The sequence below is a fragment of the Myotis daubentonii genome, chromosome 13 (assembly GCF_963259705.1).
Source record: "Myotis daubentonii chromosome 13, mMyoDau2.1, whole genome shotgun sequence".
In the NCBI taxonomy this organism is placed as follows: Eukaryota; Metazoa; Chordata; class Mammalia; order Chiroptera; family Vespertilionidae; genus Myotis; species Myotis daubentonii.
The window spans coordinates 28876952-28904633 of NC_081852.1; the positions used below are offsets into that span (position 1 = coordinate 28876952).

At 39.4% G+C, this 27682-nt stretch overlaps 1 protein-coding gene and 1 non-coding gene across 2 annotated transcripts in view; both read left to right on the plus strand.

Moving 5' to 3' along the window:
• The first annotated feature begins 1261 nt into the window (after window positions 1-1261).
• TMEM26 (transmembrane protein 26) overlaps window positions 1262-27682 on the plus strand; it is a 41493-nt gene continuing 15072 nt past the window's right edge. The window contains exons 1-4 of the mRNA XM_059662616.1: window positions 1262-2011; window positions 20245-20323; window positions 24991-25104; window positions 26785-27005. Of these exons, the coding sequence (XP_059518599.1) occupies window positions 1821-2011; window positions 20245-20323; window positions 24991-25104; window positions 26785-27005 (605 nt within the window). The 5' untranslated portion in view covers window positions 1262-1820. The remainder of the gene's footprint in view (window positions 2012-20244; window positions 20324-24990; window positions 25105-26784; window positions 27006-27682) is intronic.
• On the plus strand, window positions 4060-4192 carry LOC132215029 (small nucleolar RNA SNORA66). The gene has a single exon (XR_009448399.1). It is a non-coding gene; the product is annotated as a small nucleolar RNA SNORA66 (small nucleolar RNA).

A 27682-nucleotide genomic window follows, 5' to 3' on the forward strand; every position in this document is an offset into this window, starting at 1 on the left:
TATATGGATTAACTAATATGATCCTCACAATGGCCCTGAGTCCATAGGCTTAGTACCCCATCTATAGATGGGGAAACAGGTTACAAAAATATAAGTGGCTGAGCCAGGAGTCCAAGGCAGCAAGTTGGCCAGGTGCTACGGCTCCCATGTCCATGCCATGCTGCCTTCTGCTGGACTGGTGGTCTACTGTGCTCTAGCACTTCAGGGAACAGTGGGTGGTCATAGGCCACTGTGTCATCAGCCTACATTGAAGGGCACTATAACAAGCAACCCCAGGATATCACTGCCGGGTTTCCTGTAAGCTATGAGAGAATGCAGACCCACAGGAAAAAGAAAAGTCCCTCCCTACTCACAGTACCAGAAATAAATGAACTTCTTTAAGCGGCTGTGTTATTTATTTATTTTACCTAAGAAGATATTAATCATCTACTTCATAGTTTTCAACCTAACTTTAAGAAAGAAAGGTATGGTAGGATTTTAAGTTGAATAAACCTAACCAAGAAAGGATTTCCTTTGCATTTTTCTTTCAATTTTACTAATGTGGTCAAAAAAGCATTCTGGCTTGGTAGTAATATGAGTGGTTCTCTCCCTAGAAAATGGGACGCTGAAGCACAGAGCCCTGGAGAGCAATGATTAATGCCCAGGGAGATTTCATTTTATTTACTTTTGTAATTGCCTCTCATCTATAGCCTACCATACTGATTTTCCATTTACAAGTGGTATAAAGTTTCCTTTTAAAATTACTTCATTAAAAATCTGAGTTTGTTTAAAGGAAAATGTTAAGTAAATAGTGGTACAGGTGTAGGAGACCAAACAGGGAACCAGAAGTCATTAAGGTATTTCGGGAAACCCTGACTTCAGTTTCCTCTTTGCCCCGGATGCTGGAAAGACCAGCGTTTAATTTATTGGTCATTGACCTCAAGGTGCAGTTCATTCCCTGCTCCACGAATTTCTCCTTCTATTCTAACTCCTGGCTCTCTGTCTTCTATTTCCTTCCTCAGGTGCCCCTCTGCCCTCTTTTCCTCTACAACATGCTTTCAGAAAAAAAGTGGTGGGGGTGGACGATGAGAGTGGCAGATGACACAATAAAGACTATTTCTTTACTAGCACTGTGTCCAAAGAGTAGAAGTGACCAGTCACCCATGGATGAGGTTCAAGGAGCTTTCAGAAAGCCCGGGGTGTCTCATTTCCTCTAGTCCCTGGAAGTTGTAGTTCTCCCTTCTGGGCAGAAACCCTGTTCCCAAAACTGCTGGGACAGCAGATTCTTTGGCTCTCCTCCGTTCCAGCGGAGAGTCACCACGACAGCCTGTTCCTGTAAGAAGTGTGAGTGAATTCAAGCTCTGCAGAGGAAAGCAAGGGGGAGATGACCCAGATGCGTCCTCCTCCCCCTTGCTGGCTATGCAGCACCCTGTCCACCTCTCCTCCTTCGGATCCCTCTCCCTCGGAGGAAGGAAGTTCTTCTGGACTCCAAGGAGGCCGGGGTTGCTAGAGGGCAGGGATGGAGACTAGCTCCCGGGAATGGGAGCGGGGTGGGCAGCGCTGGAGAATAACGCTCAGGAGCCTGGGCTGCGAGCCCCAGACTCCCGGGAAAGTCCAGCAGTCTAGAGAAGCTGGGCTTAGAGGCGCCCCTCTTTGAAGAGTTCTCAGGAAGTTTGGGGGAGGGGCGAGTTGCTCTCTCCCGTAGAAAGCGAGCGGGAGGGTGAGGAGGGACCTCAGTGGCAGCAGGTCTCGGAGCTGTCACGTTCCTGCTCACGGGCGGGGCTGGTGCTCCTGGCGGGGTCTGCGGACCGGAGAGGGCCGAGGGCAGAGCGCGCGCCGGCATGGAGGGACTGGTCCTGCTCAACGCCCTGGTCACCCGGCTGCTGTTCTTTCTGCACTCGCTCATTGGGGTCTGGCGAGTGGCCGTGGTGAAGAAGGAGCCGAGGTACTGGCTGCTGGCGCTGCTCAACCTCTTGCTCTTTCTGGAGACGGCGCTCACCCTCAAGTTCAAGCGCGGCAGAGGCTACAAATGGTGAGCTCACCCCGGAGGGGATGGGAGGGCGCGGAATCTCCGGGCACTGTCCCCCACGGTACTCGCGGGCAGCCCGACAGCCTTCCTTCCGAAGCCCACTGACTCTTCACTGGGAATATGACCCCCTTTGTTCACGCTGGGAGCTTGGAAGGAGCGCGAGATGCGCGCGCGTCCCTTGGGCACCTCAGGGTCCCAGGGCATCACTGGGAGGAAGACTCCAATCACAGCCAGGCGTCACCCAGTCCCAGCTTTGGCAACTTGGAATATGAGAAAAAAGAAAGGAATCGTCTGCAGAAAGTGCTTCAAATGAGGGAGTTTGGGGGGCAAGGGGGTGTCATGTGACCTTTCTGAATTTGGGGTGTGTGTGTGTGTGTGTGTGCGTGCGTGCGTGCGTGTGTGTGTGTGTGTGTGTGTGTGTGTGTGTGTGTGCCTGTGCGCGCGGGTTACTCTGCATACATGCAAGTATGGGAATGCCCTTCGCTGGCCATCAGGGACTTTGGCAAGAGCTTGTGTGCACGGGACAGCGATGAAGGGCGACAAGACCCTGACCGCACAACAGTCTGTGCTTTCAGCCGCTTAGTTTCCTTCCAGCCCTAGAGGCAAAACATGGCACCAGCTTCAGGTGTCTGGGTTTGGTTGCTTCGGAGCTTGGCTAATGGTCAGCTCATCTGGTCCAAGATGGGTAGCCACGCTGGTGGAGGGACCAGCAGGGGGTGGTTCAGCCTTAACCTCAGTGTCAAGAATTACAGGCTCAGCGTGATGCTCATTTCCTCCCCCAAAGACTTGAATACAATAGAAGAAATGAGAAAAGGATTCCCTTGCCATTTACAAAGAACCTCCACCTTCATCCCTCCATTCCCAGTAGATTTTCATCCCAAAACTTTTCCAAGATTGTTCTCTTCCTGTATTAATTTTAAAATACAGTGAGGCTGTGTTTTCATGTATGTCAACTGGGTAGTTTTATAACTACCCAATTCTATGAGAAAGAAAACATAGTATTAGCCAATTCAAGAATTACACACAGCATGCAATTATAGTTAGCCACCATATTGAGGGACTAAAAACAAAACAAAACAAAACAAAACAAAAAAAAACAAAACCCCTCTCTACAGTTTTACCCATCAAACTACAAAAGACTATATTTCATGATAGTGCAGGGGATGAATGTGTTGTCTCTTAAAATGATGTAAATCTTGCTTAAATTTTTCACTGTTGAAAAATTTCTAAAATTACCAATGAAAAAAAGTATTTGAGTAGGATCTTAATTTAATACAATAAGAATTGGAATGTTGTTGCCCCTTCTCCCCCGCCCCACCCCCAATCCCCTCACCCTATGAACAGCTTATAAGCAGGGGGTAGTTAAGGTACTTTCCAGTATGCCTTTTGGAATATCTCAAAGAAAAAATGGTGTTAGCTTCTCAATGGTTTCAGTGTTAAAGAAACAAAAGGGGAGAAAAGTGTGCACCTTCCAGGTCATATGAAATTGATTTAGTTTTTACTGAGTCACTTTAAAATGCTAAGGTAGAAAACATCTTCAATAATAGGAAGAAGAAGTCTGAGATCTGAAAAATGTTCTACCACCAAGCATTAGAGCTTCTGGAAGAAATGTCAACCTCAGAAGAGGGATTAGCTCAGTCGGTTCTGAAATATACCTCCTCCCTCTCCAAGAGTAAACCAGAGTCCTTAGCTCACATGAAATCAAAATTTCCCTCCAGCTGTATAGAAACACTATAGCTAATGGAACTTCATGTCTATATTATCACTGAGGGCTGATTCAGACTAACATGTAACTTACAACCATGAGAGGAGAAGAAAGTTGAGGCAAAAATAATAGGTGATGGTCAATGTGTCAATGTCAAATAAGGGCCCAGGGACATATTCAGACAGATAATGGGGTAAAATCTGGGCTTTCCTATTTACTTTCTGTGGGGCATTGAGCAAGTTACTTGACCTCTCTGAGCCTCAGTTTTCTCAACTATAAATACTTATCTTATAGATTGTTATGAATTAAATGAAATAACATGTTGATGATTAATGACTAAAAAAGGGTGTAAACTCGATCACTAACTCTGCATGATGTTGCAGAAGTGAAAGGAACCAGGTTTGCTAAAGTAATTGTGGTGATAGAAATGTATTAGCCTCAGAAGCTACTGAGGTGGTTCATTCTATCCTAGTACAGTGTAACTAAAAAAATAAAAAATAAAAAATAAAAAATAAAAAAGGAATGGTCTTTTCTAGATCCTAGGGTTTCTCTTTTTTTTCTTCTTATTAAAAAGCATTCTGTGTTAACTGGACACCTTTTCTGTCTGTACATCTTTATTTGAGGGACTGGTCAATAAACCATTGGTTCAGAGCCAAAAAGTAGAAAGAAAATTCTTACCTTTATTTTAGAATAGGCTCATGATGTAATTCACAAAAATTTTGCTGGCTCATTATCTAGATTAATACTTAAAATAAGAAAAAAAATGATAGATTTGGCTTATTATAAAATTTCAGGGACAAATGAGTCTTTGTAAATTATCTAAATTGAAATGTGATTTGTAATGCCTTATTCTACTGATGTTATAATTGAATCTGAAAATATGGTAATTTTTGTGGGCAAAGCACTCAGGCTATTCTGTCATCTGAGAAAAGAAATCAGAAGATGGAATGATAAAATATATAGAAAATTACCCCTGATGTAATATAGTAATCATTAAAATGTGTTTGACTTGGGACATATTTCATTCCTAGGCTGATGTTTTCTAGGTAAGGCAAGGCATAACTTTTTGTTGTTTTCTGAGTGTTAAGAGAAGTTTCATCAGAAAACCAGGACTGATGGAATAAAAAAACACACAAAGTAAATATATGGCAGTACCTATTCATTTATATAGGAAAATTTCAATATAGATCTATATAGAGATCTATATTAGTATAGATATGTATCTTTTTATTTATTGGTCTTATATTTTGCAATTTACCCTGTAGAACCAAAAGTACCTATATGTGAATATATATGTAAAAAATAATAATTTCCATCTTGTTAGAGGAAAATTAACCTAAAAGCAACCCAATTATCCATCAGTAGACTGGTTGAAAATTGTAACATACCCAAATATAGAGTAGTTTGCTGATATTGAAAACAATGAGCTAGATTTAACTATTGACCTGGAGGGATGTCCATAATATGTTGTCAGGAAAATAATGTTACAGAGTTATGTATATAAGGTCTGTTTTTTTTTTTTTTTGTAGAAATAGAAGTAGGTGAAACCTTCCCATACAGAATATCAATCAATCAATCAAGTAATGCCTGAATGGTGGACTAAACTCTGTACAACACATGATGTGAAAATTTCTTTTCTAGAACATCAAATCTACAAACTTCCTTTAGATTACCCTGAGCTAGTTTGAACATTGCTCTTTTTACTATATTTGGCACCTAGCCCCAAATAAATCAAATCTACAGAAATCATGGAACAATAAACAGAGCTATAGAGGAAAATGTGAAGAAAATTTTTTGAAATGTAGCAAACATATTACACTGGTCCAAAGAATGTTTCTTTAGCTATTCTTTGGAAAGGAAAATGGAGCTAGAGCTGCTGAACTCAGCTGTCCAGGGACAAGCAGCATTACATCAACACTGATAACTTGCCAGTTGGAGAAATTTAACTTGTTGGAATTCTATAGGAGAGGGTAAGCCAACAACACACCCCTTGTTAAGTGCAATAAATGTATGCTAGTGGAATTCGTTTCTTTTTACCTCGTGTTTATTAATTTCACCTGCCCATTTACTTACATTTCTATAAGACAGAAATTAGTACCACTTTGCTTTATTTTGTTTTTCTATCATCTAGGCAACAGTCCAATGGACCTGTGAATTACTATTTAGGCAAAAATCAAACAGAAGACAGTATTTCAGTTGCTTTCTAGCCAATAGTGATGACCAAGATTGTGACACATTTGAAGCTTGTTTACTTGAGAGCAGACAACATTTGAGAATAAGTAGATATATAAGTTGAATTTATTGGCAAAAGTACATAATTTTAAGCACTGAGCTTTCTTCATTGGAATTTCAAAAACACAAGGTAAATATAATTGAGTTAATAAAATACTTCACCTATTTGGGCACCTTTTGTCATTATCTCTCTTTCCCTCTTCTTTTATTAAGTGCAATCAGATAACTATTAGTTGAACCGTCTAATTAGTAAGCATGATACTATGTTAGACACTGCATGCGCAAGCAGAGGAAACAGAAAACAAAGACTCAAAATTTTAAAATAAAAGGAATCATTTTGATTAAGCACTCAAATGTGTGGGAAGAAGAATAATTATGACTATTTAGCATTTATTAATGTTGAGGTTCTTTCAAGGTTTTATACAGATTATCCCATTTGATACTGATAGAAGCTACAATTATTTTGTTCCTCTATTTTCACCCATTTTTAGATGAGAAAACAGAGGCACGGAGCTGTTAAAAATCATCTTACTTAGGATCACTTAGTTGGAAATTGGGAGCGGAGGGATATTAAGACTCCAACAATTTAGAGGAGAAAGGATGTGATGGGTACTACTGTGGTGGGGAGGGGAAGGCGGACAAAGGAGACTTCACGGTATTTGATCTGCAGCAGGAAAAATAGGTGAGAGAGAGGAGTGCAAAGACTGTGTAGATAAGGGATATTCTGAGGTTGGTGAGTGTAGGGACAGTTGAGCAGATTTCTCTGGAGCAAGTACAGAGAGCCTTATCATTCTTCATTCAACAAAAATATCTGGAATATCTAATATGTGTTAAACATTGTTTGAGTGCCAAGAATACACAAGTGAATAACACCGGTAAAATCCTGTCCTAAAAGAACTCACATTTTAATCAGGGGAGCCAGGAAATACCAAATTAAATAAACAAGTGAGTGAATTAATAACAGTAAGCAAATAAATAAATGAATTATTAAAACTATGAAGGCCTTAGGGGCATGGCTTACAGAGGGAAGGAGAACCAGGGGGAAGGTTCCACTGGGTGGTCAGAGAGGCTTCTCTGGGAAGCCATTTGAGCTGAGTCCGTTAAAGAAGAGAGGGAGCTAGACATGGAAGAGCCAAGGAGATGAAAATTCGAGGGAGGGACGAGCTAGCTGTGCCTTGGGACATTTCTGACATACCTCCAGAAGACAGACGAACACTGACTTCCTTTTCTACTTTTCCTTATCTCTTCTCCTCCTCATGTATCCTACCTCCAAGGGGAAATTTTCTTCTAAATTTTATATCTTTAGCACATCTCATTTGAACATCATGTGTTATAAATGTCTAGGTGTCTCCCAACTGAAAAACAAAAAGATAAATTAGGACTAAGAAGAGATTCTATCCTAAATGGATTTCAATTCAAACAAATTCTGTAAAAAACCAACAAAAAACCAGCAACAATGAACACCCCTCAATGAAATTTGTTTTGATTACTTAATTGTATTTAGACAGTTCAAGAGCAGAAATAAAAAACCTAGATCTGACGGAAAATATATGAATTCTGATCTTGAACAAGTTTTGTGTAGTGTGGAACTCAATATGATGTAATTCTGTAGTATTTGACACATGTATCTTCCTGATCAAAATTGTTTATAAAAAAGCCAGAGAGGAAGTTGGGAAGTAAAAGCAGTCTTCTCCTGATGACCTTTTTGGGTATCAGGGAAGATGAAATGAAGGGATTGGGAAGAAGACCCTGTGATTGCCAGATGGCCAGCTTGGGTGCTGGAAAGTCTCTCAGCAGATAGACTATTTCTCTCCTTGTTCACACTTGCTATCCATACTTCCTGAAATATCTCCTTAGTATTTCAGTTATTCCAGTAACACTTTCCACTGTGCACTGAATTTATCCACGCCACCTACTATGTGATTCCAGAGGTGCAATATTCAAAGTTGTATGTGCACATTTTACCTCCTGAGCCTTGAGCTCAATGCAAAAGGGTGTCTTAACTTTGCATCCTTTTGGGAAGCATATGTTGAATGTTATCAGCAAATGACTTTGTTTTTCGTGATCTGAGTCATGGGTTTAGAAAGAAGAGTCTTATGCTACCTTGAATGAGTACTATGCTTCACTCTCAAGAAAAAGCCATATTTTTCTATTTCACAATGGACTTGGGAGGGATCAAAACAATTATTAAGTCTGCTTAATGAGACCCCTGAGAAACTAAACCTTTGAATAATGTCCTTGCTTAGTATGTTCAACTGAGACATTTTGAACTGAAAATTAAGCTTATAATATTCTTTAGCTTCTTTTACCAGACTGGGAGAAAAACAAAGTGTGGGCAGCTCCCATGAACCACTGCTAAATTTCATGCACTTCCCCTTCTCTTGGTGGTGGCATTATTATGCATACAGCATCAGGACAAATCTGAATAGTTTAACTTCTTTACTAACAATGGAAAATTAATCTTTACATCAAAGGTTATTCTCCCCCTGTGCATGTCCCTCACTACTCTGGAAGTACTGGTATGACAGTTAAACCTGGGGGGCATAAACCATTTGTTAAAACCAGTTTTTAAAATAGTTTTTTATATACTGGTATCAAAAAACGCACTTTTTTTTGAAACTCATATTCGAATAATACTAAAAGACATCAAGATTGTTAATATAAAATGCCAGGTGGAGACATATTTTCTTTTTTTCTGAATATAAGCCTACTTATTCATAGTTGTTTAGGAGAAGGGGGATTATATTTTATCTTCAGTTTGTCTGACTGACCTCAAAGAGGTTGCTGGGGGTGCAACTGCCTTAATGTTGTTTGTTCATTAGAGTAAATGTTAGTAATTCTTCGTGAATAAAAATGTCCTCTCCACCATCAGCGCTGCTGTCAGCCCTCCTCATGCTTTGCAGTATTTCTTTGTTTCTTTTTTATTTCCCTGATTGAGCCTCCTGTCCCACACACCTATTTGATCCACCTGAAATAACCTCTTAATAAAATGGCTGTGCCATTTTCTGACAGCCTGTTGATAACAGACATGAGAATGGTGATGAAGTTGATGGTGATAATGGAGGTGGTAACAGGTATCAGTTATTGAGTAGTGACAATGCTCCCAGCCTGCTCAACATTCATTTTCTCACGTAATCCTCACAATGACCCTAGGAGTTAGTTTACATCTTTATCATTGTTTTATGATGAGGACATTGTTATACAGCAAGGCAAGATTGTTTATCTAAGGTCACAACTAGTAATAATAAATCGCAAATATAATTCCTAGCTTCCGGTGAGCACTCATATTTATTGAATCAGGCATTGGCATTGCACGCATATTACCTCATTTATTCTCCACAATAGCGCTGGTGGAACTATTCGTGCTCTTACTGACAAATGAGAAAGCTGAGGCTTAGTGAAGGATTCCCCACCCCAGGATCAAATTCCACCAGCCTAATTATTATCCTCTGCTTTTAAGAAACAAATTAGATTTTGCCTGTGGATAGTACAACTACATATATTTTTAGGGACAAGGATTCCCTATACTAGAGAAGGGGTTGCAATATATTTTTCTTTTTCAAAGTTAGGTAGGTTAATCCCAGGTAACCTGCTAATGAGCACTGGGATAATTCTGCTTTTAAAACAAAATGTAGAAAAGTTCAGACTGCATAGGGACATGGCTCAAAGACACTCTTGCAGGAGCAGACATCTTTTTAAAAACCAAAACAGAATGTAAAAGGAAACAGAAGGGGGGAAAAATCCTAGGTTGTCTTTATTTTGGTCCTGAGGTGGAAAGCCAATTTCTTTTATAGAACAGAAATAAATACCATTGTTTTTTATAGAATAAAATAAATTAAAGTTTTACATACATAATGTCAGCAATGCATTTTGTCCTCCAAAGACCATTAAAATTCCTGTTCACTTATTCATCTATAATACTAAAAGCATAATATGTTAATTAGACTGGACAGCCGAACAACCTTCCAGATGACCTTCCAGATGAAGCCACGGCTGCAAGGGCCAAGACCCTTGCACAAATTTCATGAATCGGGCCTCTAGTTAGACAATAATGTATTGTATTAGGTGCTATGCAGTTGTATGAGAACAGGACAATATATGCAGTTACATGAGAACAACACTCTGAGAACCAAACACTTTTCCACAAATTAAGTTCAGGAGTGCAGAAAGACTGCAGAATAAAGATACACTCAGTATGGTAGAACTTGTTAGACAGAGAAAATTTCTTGTGATTTATTCACTGGCTTTGAAGTAGCTGGTGGTTTTACAAGAGTGGAGAGAAGAAAGAAGGGCTTTTCCGGTTGAGGGACTATGGTGATGGCAGTACTTAGGGTTTCAGTTGGAACCAATTCATTTAGGAAGATGTCATGATTTGCTTTGCCTCAGAAATTTTATGAGAAAAATAGTACATGCATCCTAAAACTGATGCATATTTTGTTCCTATAACTAGTTTGCTCATAGCGAAGCATACTGCTGAGGTTTGAATGTGGACAACTTCAATTTTAATAATGCTTGTTCTTGTTTTAGATATCCTCTTGGGGCATTTGAGGTTAAGTGAAGACTATAGTACTGCTGCTACTGGTTTATATCATAATTTGGGATTATGATTTTATTTTTAAAATGGGCAGCAACAATGACAATTATCTCTACACTAATAAAAGAGAAAAATGGTAATTGGCGTACGATGATACCCTTTTCATTGGCTAATCAGGGCTATATGCAAATTAACTGCCAACTAAGATTGGCAGTTACCTGCCAACTAAGATTGGCACTTAACTGCCAACAAGATGGCGGTTAATTTGCATATGTAGGCTCAATGCAGGGAGGCAAAAGGGAAAGCAGGAAGAAGAAGCCCCCTGCCACCGACAGTGATCGGAAACCCAGGGGGAAGCTAAGAACTGGGGGGGCAGGGCAAAGGCGGCCCTGGGGCCGCCTTTGCCCTGCCCCCCAGTCATGATCGGAGAATCAGGTGCCTTTTCCACCCTGGCCAGTGATAGCAGGAAGTAGGGGTGGAGCCAGCAATGGGAGCTGGGCACGGTCAAAGCTGGCAGTCCCAGGAGCTAGGGGCCCTTGCCTGGGCCTAAAGCGGAGCCCACGATCGCGGGGCCGCTGCAGCTGTGGGTCCTTGCTGCCCGGGCCAGACGCCTAGGCCAGAGGCGTCAGGCCTGGGCAAGGGGCCGATCCTGTGATTGGAGGGTGATATAAAAAATGATTTCATTGCAATGAGTATTCCCAACCCATTTAAAATTCCTCCTCGTCTCTTCTGTTCCTTTTTTTAAAAAAGATCTGCTTTTATTGATTTTTAGAGATAGCGGAAGGGAGAGGGAGAAAAACACTGATATAGAGCACATCATCAATACAACTCTATCATCTGATGTCAGCACCTGTTAAAACATACATACTCCATATTTAATTCTCCATTTGGGTGTGGTTTTCATGAGCTTATGGCCATTTAAGTCTTCCCTCCCTCTTTAGCGCCAGATACAGACAGAGGGCTCTTGGAGAGAGGTGGTTGTGAGGGGGCTCTAATTAGGAAGACAAGTGGGTGGTGGAATCAGATTTGTGACTTTGCAAGTATGCAAGGGTTGTGTGTTCTGCAAGAGCATGGGGTGAGTTTTGAGGGAATGAGAGAAGTAGGCCATATGTTGAGGCTGTCGTATTGGCCACTTTTTGCCCCTGCATTAACAGAAAGGCCTAACTGAGCAGCCCAGGTGGCGCGGGTGGGTGTTAAAGCCCCCTTAGAAAAGCACTCTACAGTACTTGTACGGAGGACAGATAATTCTTAAATTGTTAAACAGGGTTTAGGGGCCCACAAAAGGGTATCTTGACCTACTTTTCTTATTTCCATGAAAGTAGGCCTATTATTATTATAAAGTGCACCAGAAATTTTATTGAGGACACTCAAGGCAGTTTAATGTGAGATTTTGAAACGTAGGTCTAGTATTCTTACAAGTCCACTCCTATTTGTAGAGTAGAAAATTCTGAGAAGTTGAAATCACAATTTGCACAGAAATAATTTTGGAACATTATTTTTGCTTCACTTAAATCTTATCTATTTTCAGGTTTATGCATATTATTGGAAGACTAGAATCCTCATTGTTTGCAGAGAACAAAGCTGAACAGGCTAGTCAGTGATATGGTTAATTTTTCTCCTATTTGCTTTTTTATATTGTTATATGCTTCTAAAATGAATACATGTTACTTTTCAATAAGAAAACAACAATAATTGTCATATTTAGAAAGATGAAAATGGAATCCTAATTCTAGACTAATGGTGAGTTGAAGTAAATATAATTCATTGCAGGGCTAAATTGCTAAATGTCATGACATAATCATTTTGTGAAAAACATTATAATTTGCTGAAATGACAACTTTGTGTGATAAATAATATTTTATTTTTGGGTGAAATGAACTGAAAAGAAATACAATGAATATAGCTCTTTAAGAGCTCAGAGCAGTATCTAGCATGTAGCAAGACCTATAAATATATTTTATTAGTAAATTGGTCCATAAAAAAATAGAGAAAAAATCCTTTAAGATGGTGCTCCAGCTGGGTACTTTAGAGAGAACTGGTATGCTGGCTAAGGGCTGTGAAATAAGAAACAAGCAAACAAACAAAAATGTCTGTGGAGAGAAAAAATATATTTAGGAAGGTTTTAATTGAGAAAAAAATGTCTGAGCCAAGGCAAAGTAATTGGGCATTAAAGTATTAATGTTGGGTATCTCCTAAATGCTGATAAGATAGTGGTAATTGGTATTGTAATAAATCTGAGTTTCTAAGGGCAAGATAGCTTATTAGCAATAGAGTATTCTCAATTTTGTAAATATTTTCCACTTGGATATGTTTTATTCATTTACTCATACATTTATCAGTTTTTGTTAGTGTATAAATAGTATGTCTTATTTTATAAACCAGTATCCAGAAACCTAATTTAAGTTATTTTTGAGTTAGTTAGATTCATCTGTGGCAGTGGTCGGCAAACTGCAGCTCGCGAGCCACATGCGGCTCTTTGGCCCCTTGAGTGTGGCTCTTCCACAAAATACCACGTGCGGGCGCGCATGTACAGTGCGATTGAAACTTCGTGGCCCATGTGCAGAAGTTGGTATTTTGTGGAAGAGCCACCCTCAAGGGGCCGAAGAGCCGCATGTGGCTCTCGAGCCACAGTTTGCCGACCACTGATATGGTATTAGTCTTCATACAAAATGCTTGGCACCTACTTACTTCGGATGCCATTAAGACATGAAGACTGAGTCAAATGATTCTGAGAAAGGACATCTGGTTTCATTAGTTACACAGAACAAGGTAGGACCAGGCCTAGTTTTTAATTTTTAGAATGCATATTTCCCTTTGGTTCCAAAAATAAATTGCACTGACAGTGCACGATCAACAATATGGCAAACCTTCAATATAATAAGTAACGGCTAAAATGCAACTTTGAAATATTAAATTTTTCATAGTAGCAGGACAATATTAAATTCACACAAGAACAGAATCATTAGTTTCCTTCAGTAACACTTCTGATAAAATCAATTTATGATGATATTTCAAGAGGAGGCTTCTAGTCAAACCAGCAACAGAGAGGCAAGAAAATAGGAGCTTTAATCAGCCATGGCCTTATCCGATTACTACGTATTTGTGGGGAGCCCACCACCACGTGCCACACACTGTGGAAGGAGATGAGGATACGATGATCAGCAGACAGACCCAGTTCTTGTATTACTTAGAATTGCTGGGAGGCGGCCATGCGAGTGCACACACGTGAATATATAATTATGAATTTTGAAAATATATGGGGTAAGAGTGAAGAGTGTGACGGGACAAGTATAACAAGGGGATCTAATTTAGATGCAGCAGAGAGGAAATTTTTTTTCTGTAGAGTCCCATAGAGCTGACATGAACTATGAGAAAGAAATAATAAGGTGAAAGGTGAGGAAAAGAAGTATTTCAAGAGAGAGGAATATATATGAGTGATGGCCTGAATTAGGAAGGCACTTCTAGAACTGAAAGAAAAACACTGTTAGAGTAGCACGGTGAGGAAGAATTGTAAGCAACAGCGCCCAAGAGGTACGTAGCCCTGATGGTGTGGCATTTTATAGGCCATAGTGGGCAAATGGCCCTTGCAAACCACGACCTGTCCAGTGAATGTGAAGTTAGGCATAATGTTGTCTGCAGCAGCACAAACAACTTCCCTTAGTTCAAGGAGTCTTAAATAGGCTTAGTTTTGAGAATCGTAGTTTAAAAATAGGACTGGTTATGTTATTTTAAGAGAGTCTTCTAAATGGGTATCCTCTCCGTCCTCTTTCAGCCATGCATGTATTTGCAGAACTGAGCCTGTATAAGGCAACAACTCATGTGTATTGAGCGCATACTGAAATAGGAATTTTTAGGGGTGAAATGGGCAGGGTTAGGGAATTTTTAAAATTAAGGGTGTCCATGGAAAAAGCACAGGGCTACAGAGCTGCAAAAGGGTACATTTCCATAAGACAAGGGAGTTGGGAGAGGCAGCAGTTATATTTCCATAAGGGAACTGGGAGTAGCAAAAGGTCTATATTTACAAAATAAAGGAGGGCCTTATGTGTCCCATATGAGGTTTGACCTTTGAGCTCAGGAGTTGTTACAGTGACCAAATCAAAGGGGAGTGATGGCCAATCAGAGGGGATATCGAGGCACAAAAACTGCAGCCTTTATAAACCGGGAAAAGGGAACTCGGTGGGACTCTTCTCCCTTCTCCACAAGGGAGTCTGTGCTGTGAGATTCTTTCCCCTTACCCACGTGGGAGTCTGTACTTGTTCTTCAGTAACTGTCACATTTGCTATACCACCTTTTGTCCATAGTTTCATTCTTCGCCTCCACAGGACAAGAGCCCAGGACACCATCTTGCCCAGGGGAACATGGTGCAATCCAGTCCAAAAACTCCGTATCAATACAATATCAGGCACATAAGTCACACTGTCTCATTTAATCCTTACAACTACCCTATGGGGTGGATATTATTATCCCTATTTATAGACAAGGGTATTGAGTCTCAGGGAAGTTAGCGATTTTCCAACGATAAATGAATGGAAGATGCAAGGTTCAAATTTGGGTCTCTTAATTTTGTGAACTTTCTACTGTGACAATTCCTCAAGGGGCACAACGAAAAAAGCACACTTGGCACTGGACCTCCTGAAATAGAAATAAAAGGTCCTGGTAGATGCTAGTAGCCTCCATTCACTGCATTTGTTCAGTCCTTCCTTATTCATAAATTCATGGATTTTTAAGCAAATAAACATTTGTTTAACAAGCATTAATTAAAGACTTAGTAAGATACCTGATACCACTGAGGAGAGGATAAGATGAAGGAAAGGGAAGTGGGGAGGGACATAAAGATAAAATATTCAGGATCCACCTTCAAGGAATTTAGGAAATCTAAGTCTTATATATAAATAATTATAAAACAGTGAGAATGTGTTGGGTCCCAGGAGAAATACAAGTTAAGATTAATTCCTGGTATGCCTTTGAAATACAGGTAAGATGTTGAAGGGTAGAGATGTAAAGGGAGAGTATTCTGAAACAGAAAATTATAATTTGGAGGGACATTCACCATAAAGCCATTTTAGAACCTCTCTTGTAGATTAACCAAGTGAAGGAGCACAGAGTACTTTATTCTTAGGGGGACCCATGGTCAAACGAAACATAGATGGCTGAAATGTATTCTTCAGTCAAAATAACATCCTCTCTAATAAAGACAGAATATGCAAATTGACAGTGACGTGGTCACAAAGATGGCAGTGCCCAGTCCCCTCAGCCCCACCGAAGTCCCCCAGTCCTTTCAGCCCTGCGGCAAGGGTGGGGTGGGGAGGGGGGTGGCTGAAGTCCCCCAGTCCTTTCAGCCCAAACTGATTACTATGGCAAGTGGACCGAGAAGGTCTTTCAACAAGTGTGAGAAGCAAGTGTGAGAAACAAGTGAGAGAAGTAAGCCTTGGTGGGATCGAGGGAAAGCCAGCAGGCTCAGGGCCACTGCCACCTGGGAAGGCCCTCAGAGCTTGGTTCTGAAACTGCAGGCACCTGCTCCAGCACGGGCTGGGGAGGAAGCACTGCTGCTGCCCACCCAGCGCCAGGTCCCTGGTTAAGGAAGCGGGTCCAAGTCACAGTTATGATGCCTGGCGGGGCACTCTCACCCCAGACCATCATGGCTGAGCTCTGGTGGGGGCAGCAAGCGCCTCCGGGATCACTGTCCCTGGGCCGCCTGTGGACGCCGGTGGAGCTGGTGCAGGTTGAACATTTTAATGAAAATGGGATGCCTGCACCCCACGCCGCCGCACCCCGGTCCCTAGCGAGGAGAGGGCAGCAGGATCAGAGGCGCAGCCTCGGGATCCCGTTAGGAGGCACCGGGGCTCAGGAGGGCTGGGAGCAGAGGGCCCTGGTTGCTGGGCTGACAGCAAGACAGACCCAAGGTGCCTCCAGTTGCCATCACCCGCCCAGCGCCGGGCCGCAGGCCCTCACTCCGGAGCTCAGCCATAGGCAGCACTAGCCCCGGGATGTTTTTCCTGTTATCTGGCTGGAAGTACAGGAGGCAGTTGAATTATAGTCATGATTGTAATTTAATTTCTCCAAACTCAGAGCTATTTTCTTTCCAAATACATCAGGGGCCAGGAAACATTCAAAGAACTGGGGAACCATTCCCAAGTCAGGAAGGGAAGTGACAGGGTGTATACTATTGCTATGAATACAGTATTTCCTACTGCTTACAACATATACAATGTAATGTATTAGATGCCTTCCTATCACATGAAGTATGTATTCTCATAGAGTAATGCTGATGGATATGTTATAGTTACGGCAGTATGTCATATCCTATCTATACTAATAAAAGGGTAATATGCTAATTAGACCAGGAGACCTTCCAGACAAAGCCATGTTGGCAGGGCTGAGGCAGAGGTGGTTAGGGGTGATCAGGCCAGGAGGGGAGGGCAATTGGGGGTGATCAGGCTGGTGGAGTGGGAGTTGGGGGCGATCAGACTGGCAGTGGGGGGCAGTTGGGGGTGAGCAGGCCAGCAGGGTGGGCAGTTGGGGGTGAGAAGGCTGGTGGGGGTGCAGTTGGGGATGAGCAGGCCGGCAGGCAGAGTGGTTAGGGGCAATCAAGCAGGCAGGCAGGTGAGCAGTTAGGAGCCAGCAGTCCCGGATTGCGAGAGAGATGTCCGACTGCCAGTTTAGAACTGATCCCACAGGCAGTCAGACATCCCCTGAGGGGTCCCAGATTGGAGAGGGTGCAGGCTGGGCTAAGGGACACCCCCTGCCCAGTGCACAAATTTTGTGCACTGGGCCACTAGTATTTTAATACAGTGGGGCCTTGACTTACGAGTTTAATTCGTTCTGAGACCGAGCTCGTTAACTCAAATTACTCTATCAACTCAATGCAAAAAATCGGCCGAGAGACAGCTGGCATCTCAAAAAACTCGTTAGTCGGGACACTCGTAAGTCAAGGCCCCACTGTACTTCTCTAGGTAATAGAGACTTTTATTTTCTCCATATTTTTTTAAAGAATTTGAATTGTACAACTGCTCCAGCCTGCTACTGGGAGTTAGACAGAGAGGAAGGAGAGAAGGAAGCTCCTGATTCTGATTTGCTATTGATCAGTTCGTGGTACAACATATTGGGTTAAGAGGGTGGGAAATATGGTGAGAAAGACCATGGATTCTGACACTCATGATTTGAATATGATTAATTTTTGAGACCTCAAGGTGATTCCTTCTTTATCCCCTTTTCACTTATATCAAATAAGTCTAATGAAGAGGGACTGAAGTGAGGGCAACTTTCCAAAACATTTTGTTTTGTTTGTTTTAAATACATAGCAGGTTGGATCTACACAGTGGGTTTCAAGTAGCTCAGCTTGATAGGATGTGGTAAGGGAAGCGGAAGGGGAAGTGGAGATAAAGCTAAATAATGGAAGCTTAGACTATCGGATTATGGAATTTAGATTTTCTGTAGTAGGAAACACAGAAAAGTTTGGATCTTGACTTTTGTGGGTTGTTTTTTGTTTGTTTGTTTTGTTTTTGGTTTTGTTTGTTTTGTTTTTTAACATAACTAGAGTCCAAGTTAGAGGAAATAAGTTGAAATAGGATAGTACTTTTTACAATTTTAGAAATAAATGTTATACATAGAAATGTTATAGGGCCCTAGCTGGTTTGGCTCAGCAGATAGAGAGTTGGCCTGTGAACTGAAGGGCCACAGGTTTGATTCTAGTCAATGGCACATGCTAGGGTTACTGACTCAATCCCCAGTAGAGGGCATGTAGGAGGCAGCTGATCAATGATTCTCTCTCATCATTGATATTTCTATCTCTCTCTCTCCCTCTCTCTTCCTCTCCAAAATCAATGAAAAATATTTATAAAGGGAATGAAAATAAAAGAAAATGTTATAGGTATTGTTTGTTTTATTTTTAACCTCTTTCAAGAGCTGTTATATTTTCAATCTATGGTTTCCATAGATTATTATTGTAACAGTATTGTCAGGGAGTTAATCCCAAAATCAGTCTCAAGAGGGTCAACAAAATTGCAGTCTAGCTAACATTAGAGGTATCCAAACAAACATTTACATATTGCAACTGTCCCTCTGACTAGAATTTATTTCCTGTCCCAATCTCACAAAGGAAATAGTCTCTCCTGATGTTTCCTTTGATATGGAAAGTCACAAAATTAATTGTTTCTTTCCTTTTTAAGAGCATGTTCAAACTGGAGGCTTTTGATATCTCTCTGCAGCCCAGCCATCTCCCAAGTCAGGTTTTTTTTTTTTTTTAAATATATTTTATTGATTTTTCACAGAGAGGAAGGGAGAGAGATAGAGAGAATTAGAAACATCGATGAGAGAGAAACATCGATCAGCTGCCTCCTGCACATCCCCCACCAGGGATGTGCCCGCAACCCAGGTACATGCCCTTGACCGGAATCGAACCCGGGACCTCTCAGTCCGCAGGCTGACGCTCTATCCACTGAGCCAAACCGGTTTTGGCCCAAGTCAGGTTTTAATAAGGTGACCAATAACCTTTTGTTTCAAAATTGGATTTTGCAAAAAAATCAAAGGTGGAAAAGTTTCTATATTAAATATTGACTATTTTTAAAGAGCTCTTTTTCTCTTATCCCTCCTCTCTTCCTCTCCCCATAAGTTGAAAGATATTAGTGAAAGGGTTGAAAGCCTTTAAAAAGTCCATTCTAAATGTTCTTTTCCATTTAGATTTGTTCACTTTTCTCTCCTGGATTATAATAGTACAGTTTTAGTAGCATTACATCTCAGATAATTCTACTTGTTGAGCAATTAACATTTCTATTTTTCAGGTCATTTAAAACGAGTACATGTGTGTACTTCAAGTATTTTAATAAAATTACATTTACTCACAATTTTGGCTTTGAAATGGTCTATAAGAGTTCAATCTAAAATAAAATGCAATTTGGTGGCTATCCACAAACTAGGAAGAGATCCCTCACCAAACCTCAACCATACTGGAACCCTGATCTTGGATTTCCAATATGAAAAACTGGGAGGAAGTGAATTTCTGTTGTTCATGTCACCCAGCCTATGTATTGTGTTATGCAGGCCAAGCTGACTAATACACTGATTGTCCTCATTCTGTGGATTAGGATGGAAACTGAGAGGTCAAAATTGGCATTTGAACCTGTGTATAACTTCAAAACCAACTCTTTGGGTAGCCCTCTGAATTTTGAGCCAGAAAATACTAGTAATGAATATAACTAGTCTTTAAAAAAGATACAAAACCCTTCCTCTGTTGCCATGTGTATTTTTATTTTTAGCAGATACAGATAAAGCCAGTTGATTTTGCTCATTTCTATTCATTATCATCTTATTTTTGTGTTCTAACCGGATGTTATTATTTGAGCTTTCAGAATTCCAGGTTAATGTTAAAAAATGTAGTCAATACTCCTGAAATTGCAATGCTGAAAAATCCAAGAAGATTTACTCATTCTGTATTTGCTTTTTGTAAAACATATTAAATACAAAATATCCCGTTTTGTGCCTGAAATTAATTGGCAGTGCCTCATTAAACCATATTAAAATTAACGTCTATTAATTGGATTAGAAATTCAGTGAGAATGACAGCTGCTAGTGCCTTTTACAGTTACTCTGTTTTTCTATAATCCATATGGCAGAAATCACATAATGTTGTTTTCTTCCCATTGAAGTAAACACTTGAGATGAAAAGATTTGACTCACTGTGGTCAGGGTATGTGCATTTATTTTCTTTCTTTCTTTTTTTTTTTTTTTTTGTAAAAGCTGAACTATCTTCCCCCCCCTCTTTCACAGGTTTTCACCAGCCATATTTGTGTATCTGATTAACATCGTCCCATCATTGTGGATTCTTGAAGTGCAACATGGGAACCAGGTACATCCTTTTGGAAAATAGAAAAGTGGAACATTCAACAATAAACTACTTTCATATTCTAATCTGATTTGTGTCAGAAATGTACTTTTCTAAGGAATTGGATTTATTAAGAACTGAATAAAAAGAGGTCATCAACAAACAGAAGCAAATTCATGATCTGTCAAAACCAATAAAAACAGTACATTCAAGATTTAAGATTATATAATTAATTAACAATTTGTATTAGGATTTGTTCCTAAGATACCCTCCCTCCCCCAATATGCTAGAGTTAACATGAGGGTGTAAAAATTTGTTTTTAACCCTTGCAGGGGCAATGAGCTCCTATATGGGGCTAAGCATATGCAGTGCTCCATAATCTGGCATCCTACAAAATGACATTTTTAGGAACCACAAGAACAAAAACAAACCCCATCATCTGTACCGTGCTATATAAATGCAATCAAATTTGGAGGGTCTATTTGAGATTATCTTAAATACAGACAGATTACACGAGATTCACTTTTGAGGGCCCCATGAGCTATTTTAAGGAAATAGGAAATCTGCTCTAGAGCCCCAAAATAACATGAAAGATGAGGACTCATGAGACCCACCATGAGGAAATGTGGACTATATGGATTAGAACCACAGTGACCTAGAAAATAAACCATGGCTTTCAATCAGAGACCCCAGTCTATATACAGACAGAGGTTCTGACTTTTAAGTGAGTTGCTTCTTACTTGGGCAATCTTACGCAGCAGGCTCTAGGCTGGATTCAGCCATTTCTTATCATTAATGTGCCTGTACAATACCAGGGAGGTCGTTAGTAACATCCATCAGACACCAGCCTGCACTTCACATCTTTAGGGTTGGGGTTACAAGACTATGTTTTACAGATAAACTATAGTTATGATATAATATTATCTTATTACCTTCACTAATAAAATACATTTGGTAAGATCTGTGAGAATTTGCCCCTCCGCAGATTTATTTGTTGCCATTCATCATTTTATAGCAAAGTTAAGCCTCCTATATATGTTTAAGATATTGGAACCTAGAAAGAAAATACTCCAAATTTTAGGCACACAGAGGGGAAGTTAGCTCTGTGGACTGTTTTTGAAAAATTCCACAAGCACGTACCAATAATACAGGCATTAAGGAAAACATTGATCTGCCTTAAATCTCCTGCTTAAAAAAACATTAAGGTGATAGGATATTTCTATCCCTGTAGAAAAAAGTATTTATGTAACTGTAGATTGGTTGGTTCAAGTTATCATGACTTTTAAAAACTGTACCATAGGGAGTTAGGGAACTGTTTCAATTTTCTTACTGCTTACTACTTTCAGGGGTATGGAAATAAGTTGGCGATTTGAATCATTTTTTCCCTTCATATCCAATTCTATGACATGGCTATCATCCACAAGAACAATTCATTTCCCCAAATGCTTTTATAATATAAGTGTATGGCACAGTTAATTGATATACAGGTCAAATCCCATTACAACAAATAGCCTGCAACCAAAAGCTCTCTTTTTAATAAAAAAAGATTTTTTGAGCCACAGGCAGTACTTCTCTCATTTTTATACTACAAAAGAAATTGGACCTTTAGTAGTAATGCAATTGACTTATTTTGACATGAAGAATTAAAGTGAATGCCCAAAGACTGGATTGGGCAGGGTGGGCAGAGATGGAAATACCTGGTAGAAAAAAAGTGAGAGAAAAAGAGACAAAAAAGTATTGGAATTGCATTTAAAGAGATAAGAGATGGCAGAATAAAGGAATTCTCTTTGTCCATTCATTTAAGAAATTTTGGGTTTAATAATAATCACTTTTCCTGTTTATGTCAAAATAATTTGAGGCATGTTTTCTCATTTATAAATCCAGCAACTACATGAGTTCAGCATGGTATATACACTTGTGTTTTATAGAAGAGGACCCCAAGACTCAAAAAGATTAAGTACTTTTCTCAAGGCCATACAGCTAATCAACAACTTTCTGGGGCTTAGAACCTATGGCTTGACCCCGACTTGGTTAACCACACTGCCTTTCTCAGTTATGTGTTCCATGTTTTAGAGGACTTACCATCAAAATCATCTAAATTCTTCTTGATGGGAAAGAGTAATTTAATTTCCTTTCACTTTTTCCATTTACTTTGAATCCTAAATGTTCTAACCTATGACTTGGCATTAGGAAAACATTCTGACCTACTTCAGGCAGACATTCCTCTTCAATGATCAATTATGTACTTTTATTTCTGAATCTGGCAAGGACTGCATGAATGGAAACAAAATGGTTATGACAACAATTATGGCCTTACCTCTTAGGTTTACTTATGAAGTGGTACAGTTAAAGCAATGGAAACTTGCTGGTCTTGATGGAGTCAGTTTGGTTTGACCCAAAGGAATATTTTTGAAGCTAATAAGAGTTTTTAAGACATAGACCATAAAAAAGTGGCTTGTTGGCACCCAGATCATCTACATGAACTCACCTACATGGTGCTAATGTAAACAATCCTATATAATAAAGAGCTAATATGCAAATGGTCATCACACCCTCGTGCCCTCATGTCGGGGCTGAGGGACCTGAGGCTAGGCCAGGGGACCTGAGGCTGCACCTCCCCCACCCGGCAGGACTTGATGGTGGACCTGAGGCTGAACCCCCCCCCCCTGGTGGGGCTTGACGGGGGACCTGAGGCTGTGCCCCCAGCCCTGCGGGGCTTGATGGGGGTGCGGCCGGCTGGGTCTGGGTCTCGTGTGATTTCGAGGCACAGGGGTGAGCAGGGACTTGACTCTGGCGTGCCCCAGACTCTGACAGGAGGGAGATTTTCATATACATTTTACTAATTTTCTTTCATCTCTGACACTTCTATTATAAAGAAAGGGCAAATAGCAATATTAAAATATTTCTTCTAATTAATTCCCTTTTCATGTGCATGAATTTCATGCAATGGGACACTAGTATTACCATAAAAACAATAAAGTCAGATTAGGTTTAAGGAGTCAAACCAGTTGGTCTTTGAAGTCCTAATGCAGCTGCCACTTAAAGGGAAGTTTCATCAATGTATTATAAGCAGAATTACGGGAGTGGAGAGGGACTCAGGTTGGTTATAACATCAAATATGGATGACAGCTGTTTGCTACTAAGTTATCTTGTACTGCAGTGCAGGTAACTTCTTTAAAATAAAAAGATATCTATGGAGTTTTAGTGACAAGGATATAAAAAAAAATCAAAGGTTTTTGGTCAAATTTTTGGTTTTTTAACTAGTCACAAAACTACTCTGCAATTAGAATTTATTACTTGGTTCAACTATCTAATTTTTTATCTTTATTATCTTTTCTTAGAGCCTTAGCAATATAAAAAAAGTGTGCAAACAGTTGTATTTTACTCTTAGAGATATGGCACATGGCCATTTTTCTTAATTATTCTTATCATCTCACCCATAACACTAGTACTTTTGATAGAGGGTAGGAAAAAAATAGCCTCTTGACAGACTTTATTTTCTACCTTTTAAGAGAATGATTGATGAAGTATCCAAAATAATTAAGAAAAATACACTTCTTACAGCTTTAGTATTTAAAAAATAGTTTCTCTTGCCGAGCCGGTTTGGTTCAGTGGATAGACCGTCGGCCTGCGGACTGAAGGGTCCCAAGTTCGATTCCGGCCAAGGGCATGTACTTTGGTTGTGGGCACATCCCTAGTAGAGGGTTTGCAGAAGGCAGCTGATCGATGTTTCTCTCTCATCTATGTTTCTAACTCTCTATCCCTCTTCCTTCATCTCTGTAAAAAATCAATAAAATATTTTAAAAAAATAGTTTCTCTCAAAATCCAAATGTGTGATCATGGATGAGTGGTGGTGGTGGTGGAGTGTGTTTCACAAGTATGTTAGCCCTGCAGCTGTTTAAAGAAATCTTAAACCTTATTATTTTTTTTTTACCCATTTGGGAAATAATCATAGGTATAGTTACATTTTTTAAGTGACACCTCTTTCCTCTCTTACTTTCTCTACCTCAGATTCCTAGCATCTGGCCGGATAAAAATCATGCACAGCTCACTTGCAGAAATTTACATGAAAAATCAAGGAAAAAAGAGGAGGAAAAAGAAATCTATTTTAGATCTATTATCAAAATTTCTATAAACTTAAATTGACCTCTAAGCTGATACTAAATCTATATTTTGGTGGGCTAATGTTAATTTTTTTTATTGTTACAGTGCTTAACAGGCAAGATGGAAAAATAATTGGATCATCTACTTAAACAAAATGGTATTTAGGTAAAGAGGCTTCTTGGGACAAGAAACAAACTCTTAGAATGAATGCTTTGACCAGGATCATGCATGTTTTAATGTTGCCATTGATTGTTGGCTTATTTTACAGTTGTTCCAGGGTTCAAAATGGAACCCCATTGATCAATCGATGAATTCTAGAGTTCTCTACAATGAACTCAGAGAGTCAACATCTTCATAGACTTGTGGAGCAATAAGACATATAGTTGAACAATTAAAAAGTGGTTTTATATCTCAAGCATATAATCTGAGTTTTGGGAATGTTTATGCATACTGTTTAAATTCCATATATCTGCTCATAATTCCTTAGATATATTGCAGCCATTTTCAATTTTACCTACTGTGGGTGTTTTTTGTTGTTTTTTGTTTTGTTTTGTTTTTGACATATTGCCTTTTTACAAAATTCTTAGTATTGTGGTAGCCAATCTGAAGGAATGTCGCAGAATACCAGTAGCAAAGAAGACTTCAATCAAACTCTGATGTCAAGTGAACAAGCCCATGGAGGCGATAGTCTCATTGAGACGGTAAGAGCTTCCCCACAGTATATTAAAAGGATGCAGCAAAGCTTCTCACCTGGCAAGGATAGTGTGCTCCACACCTTTCAGCTCGTTCTAAGGAAATTTGCTCATTGTTTGTTGGACTCAGGAATTTGCAAAATAATTGTATTTTTGGTTTAATTAAACATAGTTAACATGCATAATAGGCATATTTACACACACACACACATATATATCAATAGATATGTTTAACTTGCAGTATTAACAAACCTTTAATTCTTAGGTCAGACAATATATGTATAAAGTAAGATACATATATTTGTTAAGGGATAATATAAATTGGGATCTGCCCTATACTGTTCTAGGTGTTCATATTAATAAAATAAGAAAGGTTTCCAGCCAAAATTGAATCACTTCTTTGTTATTCACATGCCTGATATTTTGAAAACTAACCATGGCCCTATTAGAAAATAATGTATGGGAGAGATCAAGGCCAAGTCGCCTACCATTGAACCACATTTCAACAATAAGATAGGCTATTGATTCTGTGAGGTTTAATAGAACCAGCCTTGGGTTCTAATTAAACTCCAATCACAACTTACCAATATCACTTTGAACAAACCACTTAAGTCTCTGTATCTCAGGTTTTTTTAAAATCTGGTAATTGAAAATATTAATATATTCCATGCTAGTATGCTCCCTGTAAGAAATAAATAAGATGTATGTGAGGTCTCATAGAAGAAATATAAAGAAGTGTGCAAATGAAAGATTATTGATCTTCATGCATGGCTTTGATCAGGTTAGCATTCTGGCTTGTCTTTTATTTTCCCTCTACCCTTGCACTTGACATCAGCAAGTGATCTAAAGGGATAAACAGATTTGCACAAACATAGTTAAATTACTGCATAAATCAGTTGGAATCACTATCCAATCCACTTGAGACCTATGCTTTGTAGTCTTTAAAAGATCATAACTTTCAGCGTCAATGATATATACTTTCAAAACTTTTTGAGAAGTTAAGTGGGCAAGAAATATTATCCAGAATACATAAATGGAATGTAAATTTTTCTTAGAGTCCAAGAATAAAGGTAGACTATAATGTGATTTTTAGCTTCTGAACTTTTGAATAACATGTCAAATATTCAGAAAAAACTTTATAGTTATTCTCTTTATTTACACTTAGGTAATGATTAAACATTATATTTTCTCATTTGATATAATAGCGCTTTAAAACAATAAAAACAAGAGAGAAGATTTGTACCATGCTAAGATATTCCCAGATTTGTAAATTCAGTCTTGAAATTGCTGAAAGAAAAATATAAGGAAATTTTTAATTTTAACATGGGAATTTAAAAAATTTGATATGTGTTATACTTAGTTACAGAGAATAATAAAATAAAAAATGATCTTTAAAACATCATAAAATTGGCCCTTTAAGTATCATTCAAAAGAATCCTACTAGCGAATGTAAGGTTTTAAGTACTTGTAGTTACAAAGCTTCTCATTTCAAGGACCACATTAGCTTTTTAAAATTTTTCAGAGTGTTCAGTTAAAGGAGTTTTACTTTCTTTAGTAAGTGAAGAATCATCCTCTGAAAGTAACCTTCCACAGAAGCTAACTCTTGATTGAAAGCCACGGTGAAGAAAGTATCTCTCTCAAGGTAGCAACTCATAATCCTTTTGTCTGTATGGCATTTCTGTTAAACAGGCCAAAGTGTTTGTAAATAACTTATCTACAGTATGTGAGAAAGACTGGACTTTGGGACTCCATCAGACATTCCTGCTAATGCTAATAATTGGAAGATGGCTTCTACCTATTGGAGGCACAATCACTCGGGACCAACTCTCTGAACTTCTCCTTTTGTTTGTGGGGACAGCTGCTGACATACTGGAATTCACAAGTGAGACCTTGGCAGAAAATACTGTGAGGTAAACAGTGAAAGGCCCTGCAAGGGAAAGAACTTCTTTTCAAGGTCAAAGCCCACACAACTGTCTCTTTGTTCCATCATTTCTATTCTGCATGAATAAGGATTTTTAGTAAACTATATGCCAAATGGCAGAATCATAGAATTTGATGCTGTGCATATACATATTGGGTACCAGCCCAGTGGAGATGAGATAGAGATAGAGACAGAGACAGAGATAGACTTTAATACAAAAAGGAGGTTTCCGCCAAAGAAAAGGGGCAAATAGTATTTTCTACGAGTGAGACAGAAAAGCTCTGCATGTCTGCAGGCCCACAGGGAGATGGATGACCATCACTAGCTCTACTTTCACACTTTCAAGTGTCCAGGAATGTAGTAAGATCCTCTTCTAGAGCATAGCACAGCTATAATTCCAAGAAAGCACCTAGAAGAGACTTGGCAAAACCTCTCCCCTACCCAGCTGGAAAATTTATATTCCCTGGTGTGAATGGAGAATGGGGAATATTAGGTTTCATTTTACTAAATTTTATTTTTAGTTTTTTTCAAAGTGCCCAAGGCTTTCTGGAGTAGATGCCTATAAATTAAAACTTATTGAGTTGGTACTTTATTTTTGCCACAAGCAAACAAACTCAGAATCCATGATCACAACTGTTTATGCAACTACTTTCTTACCATAAGGGA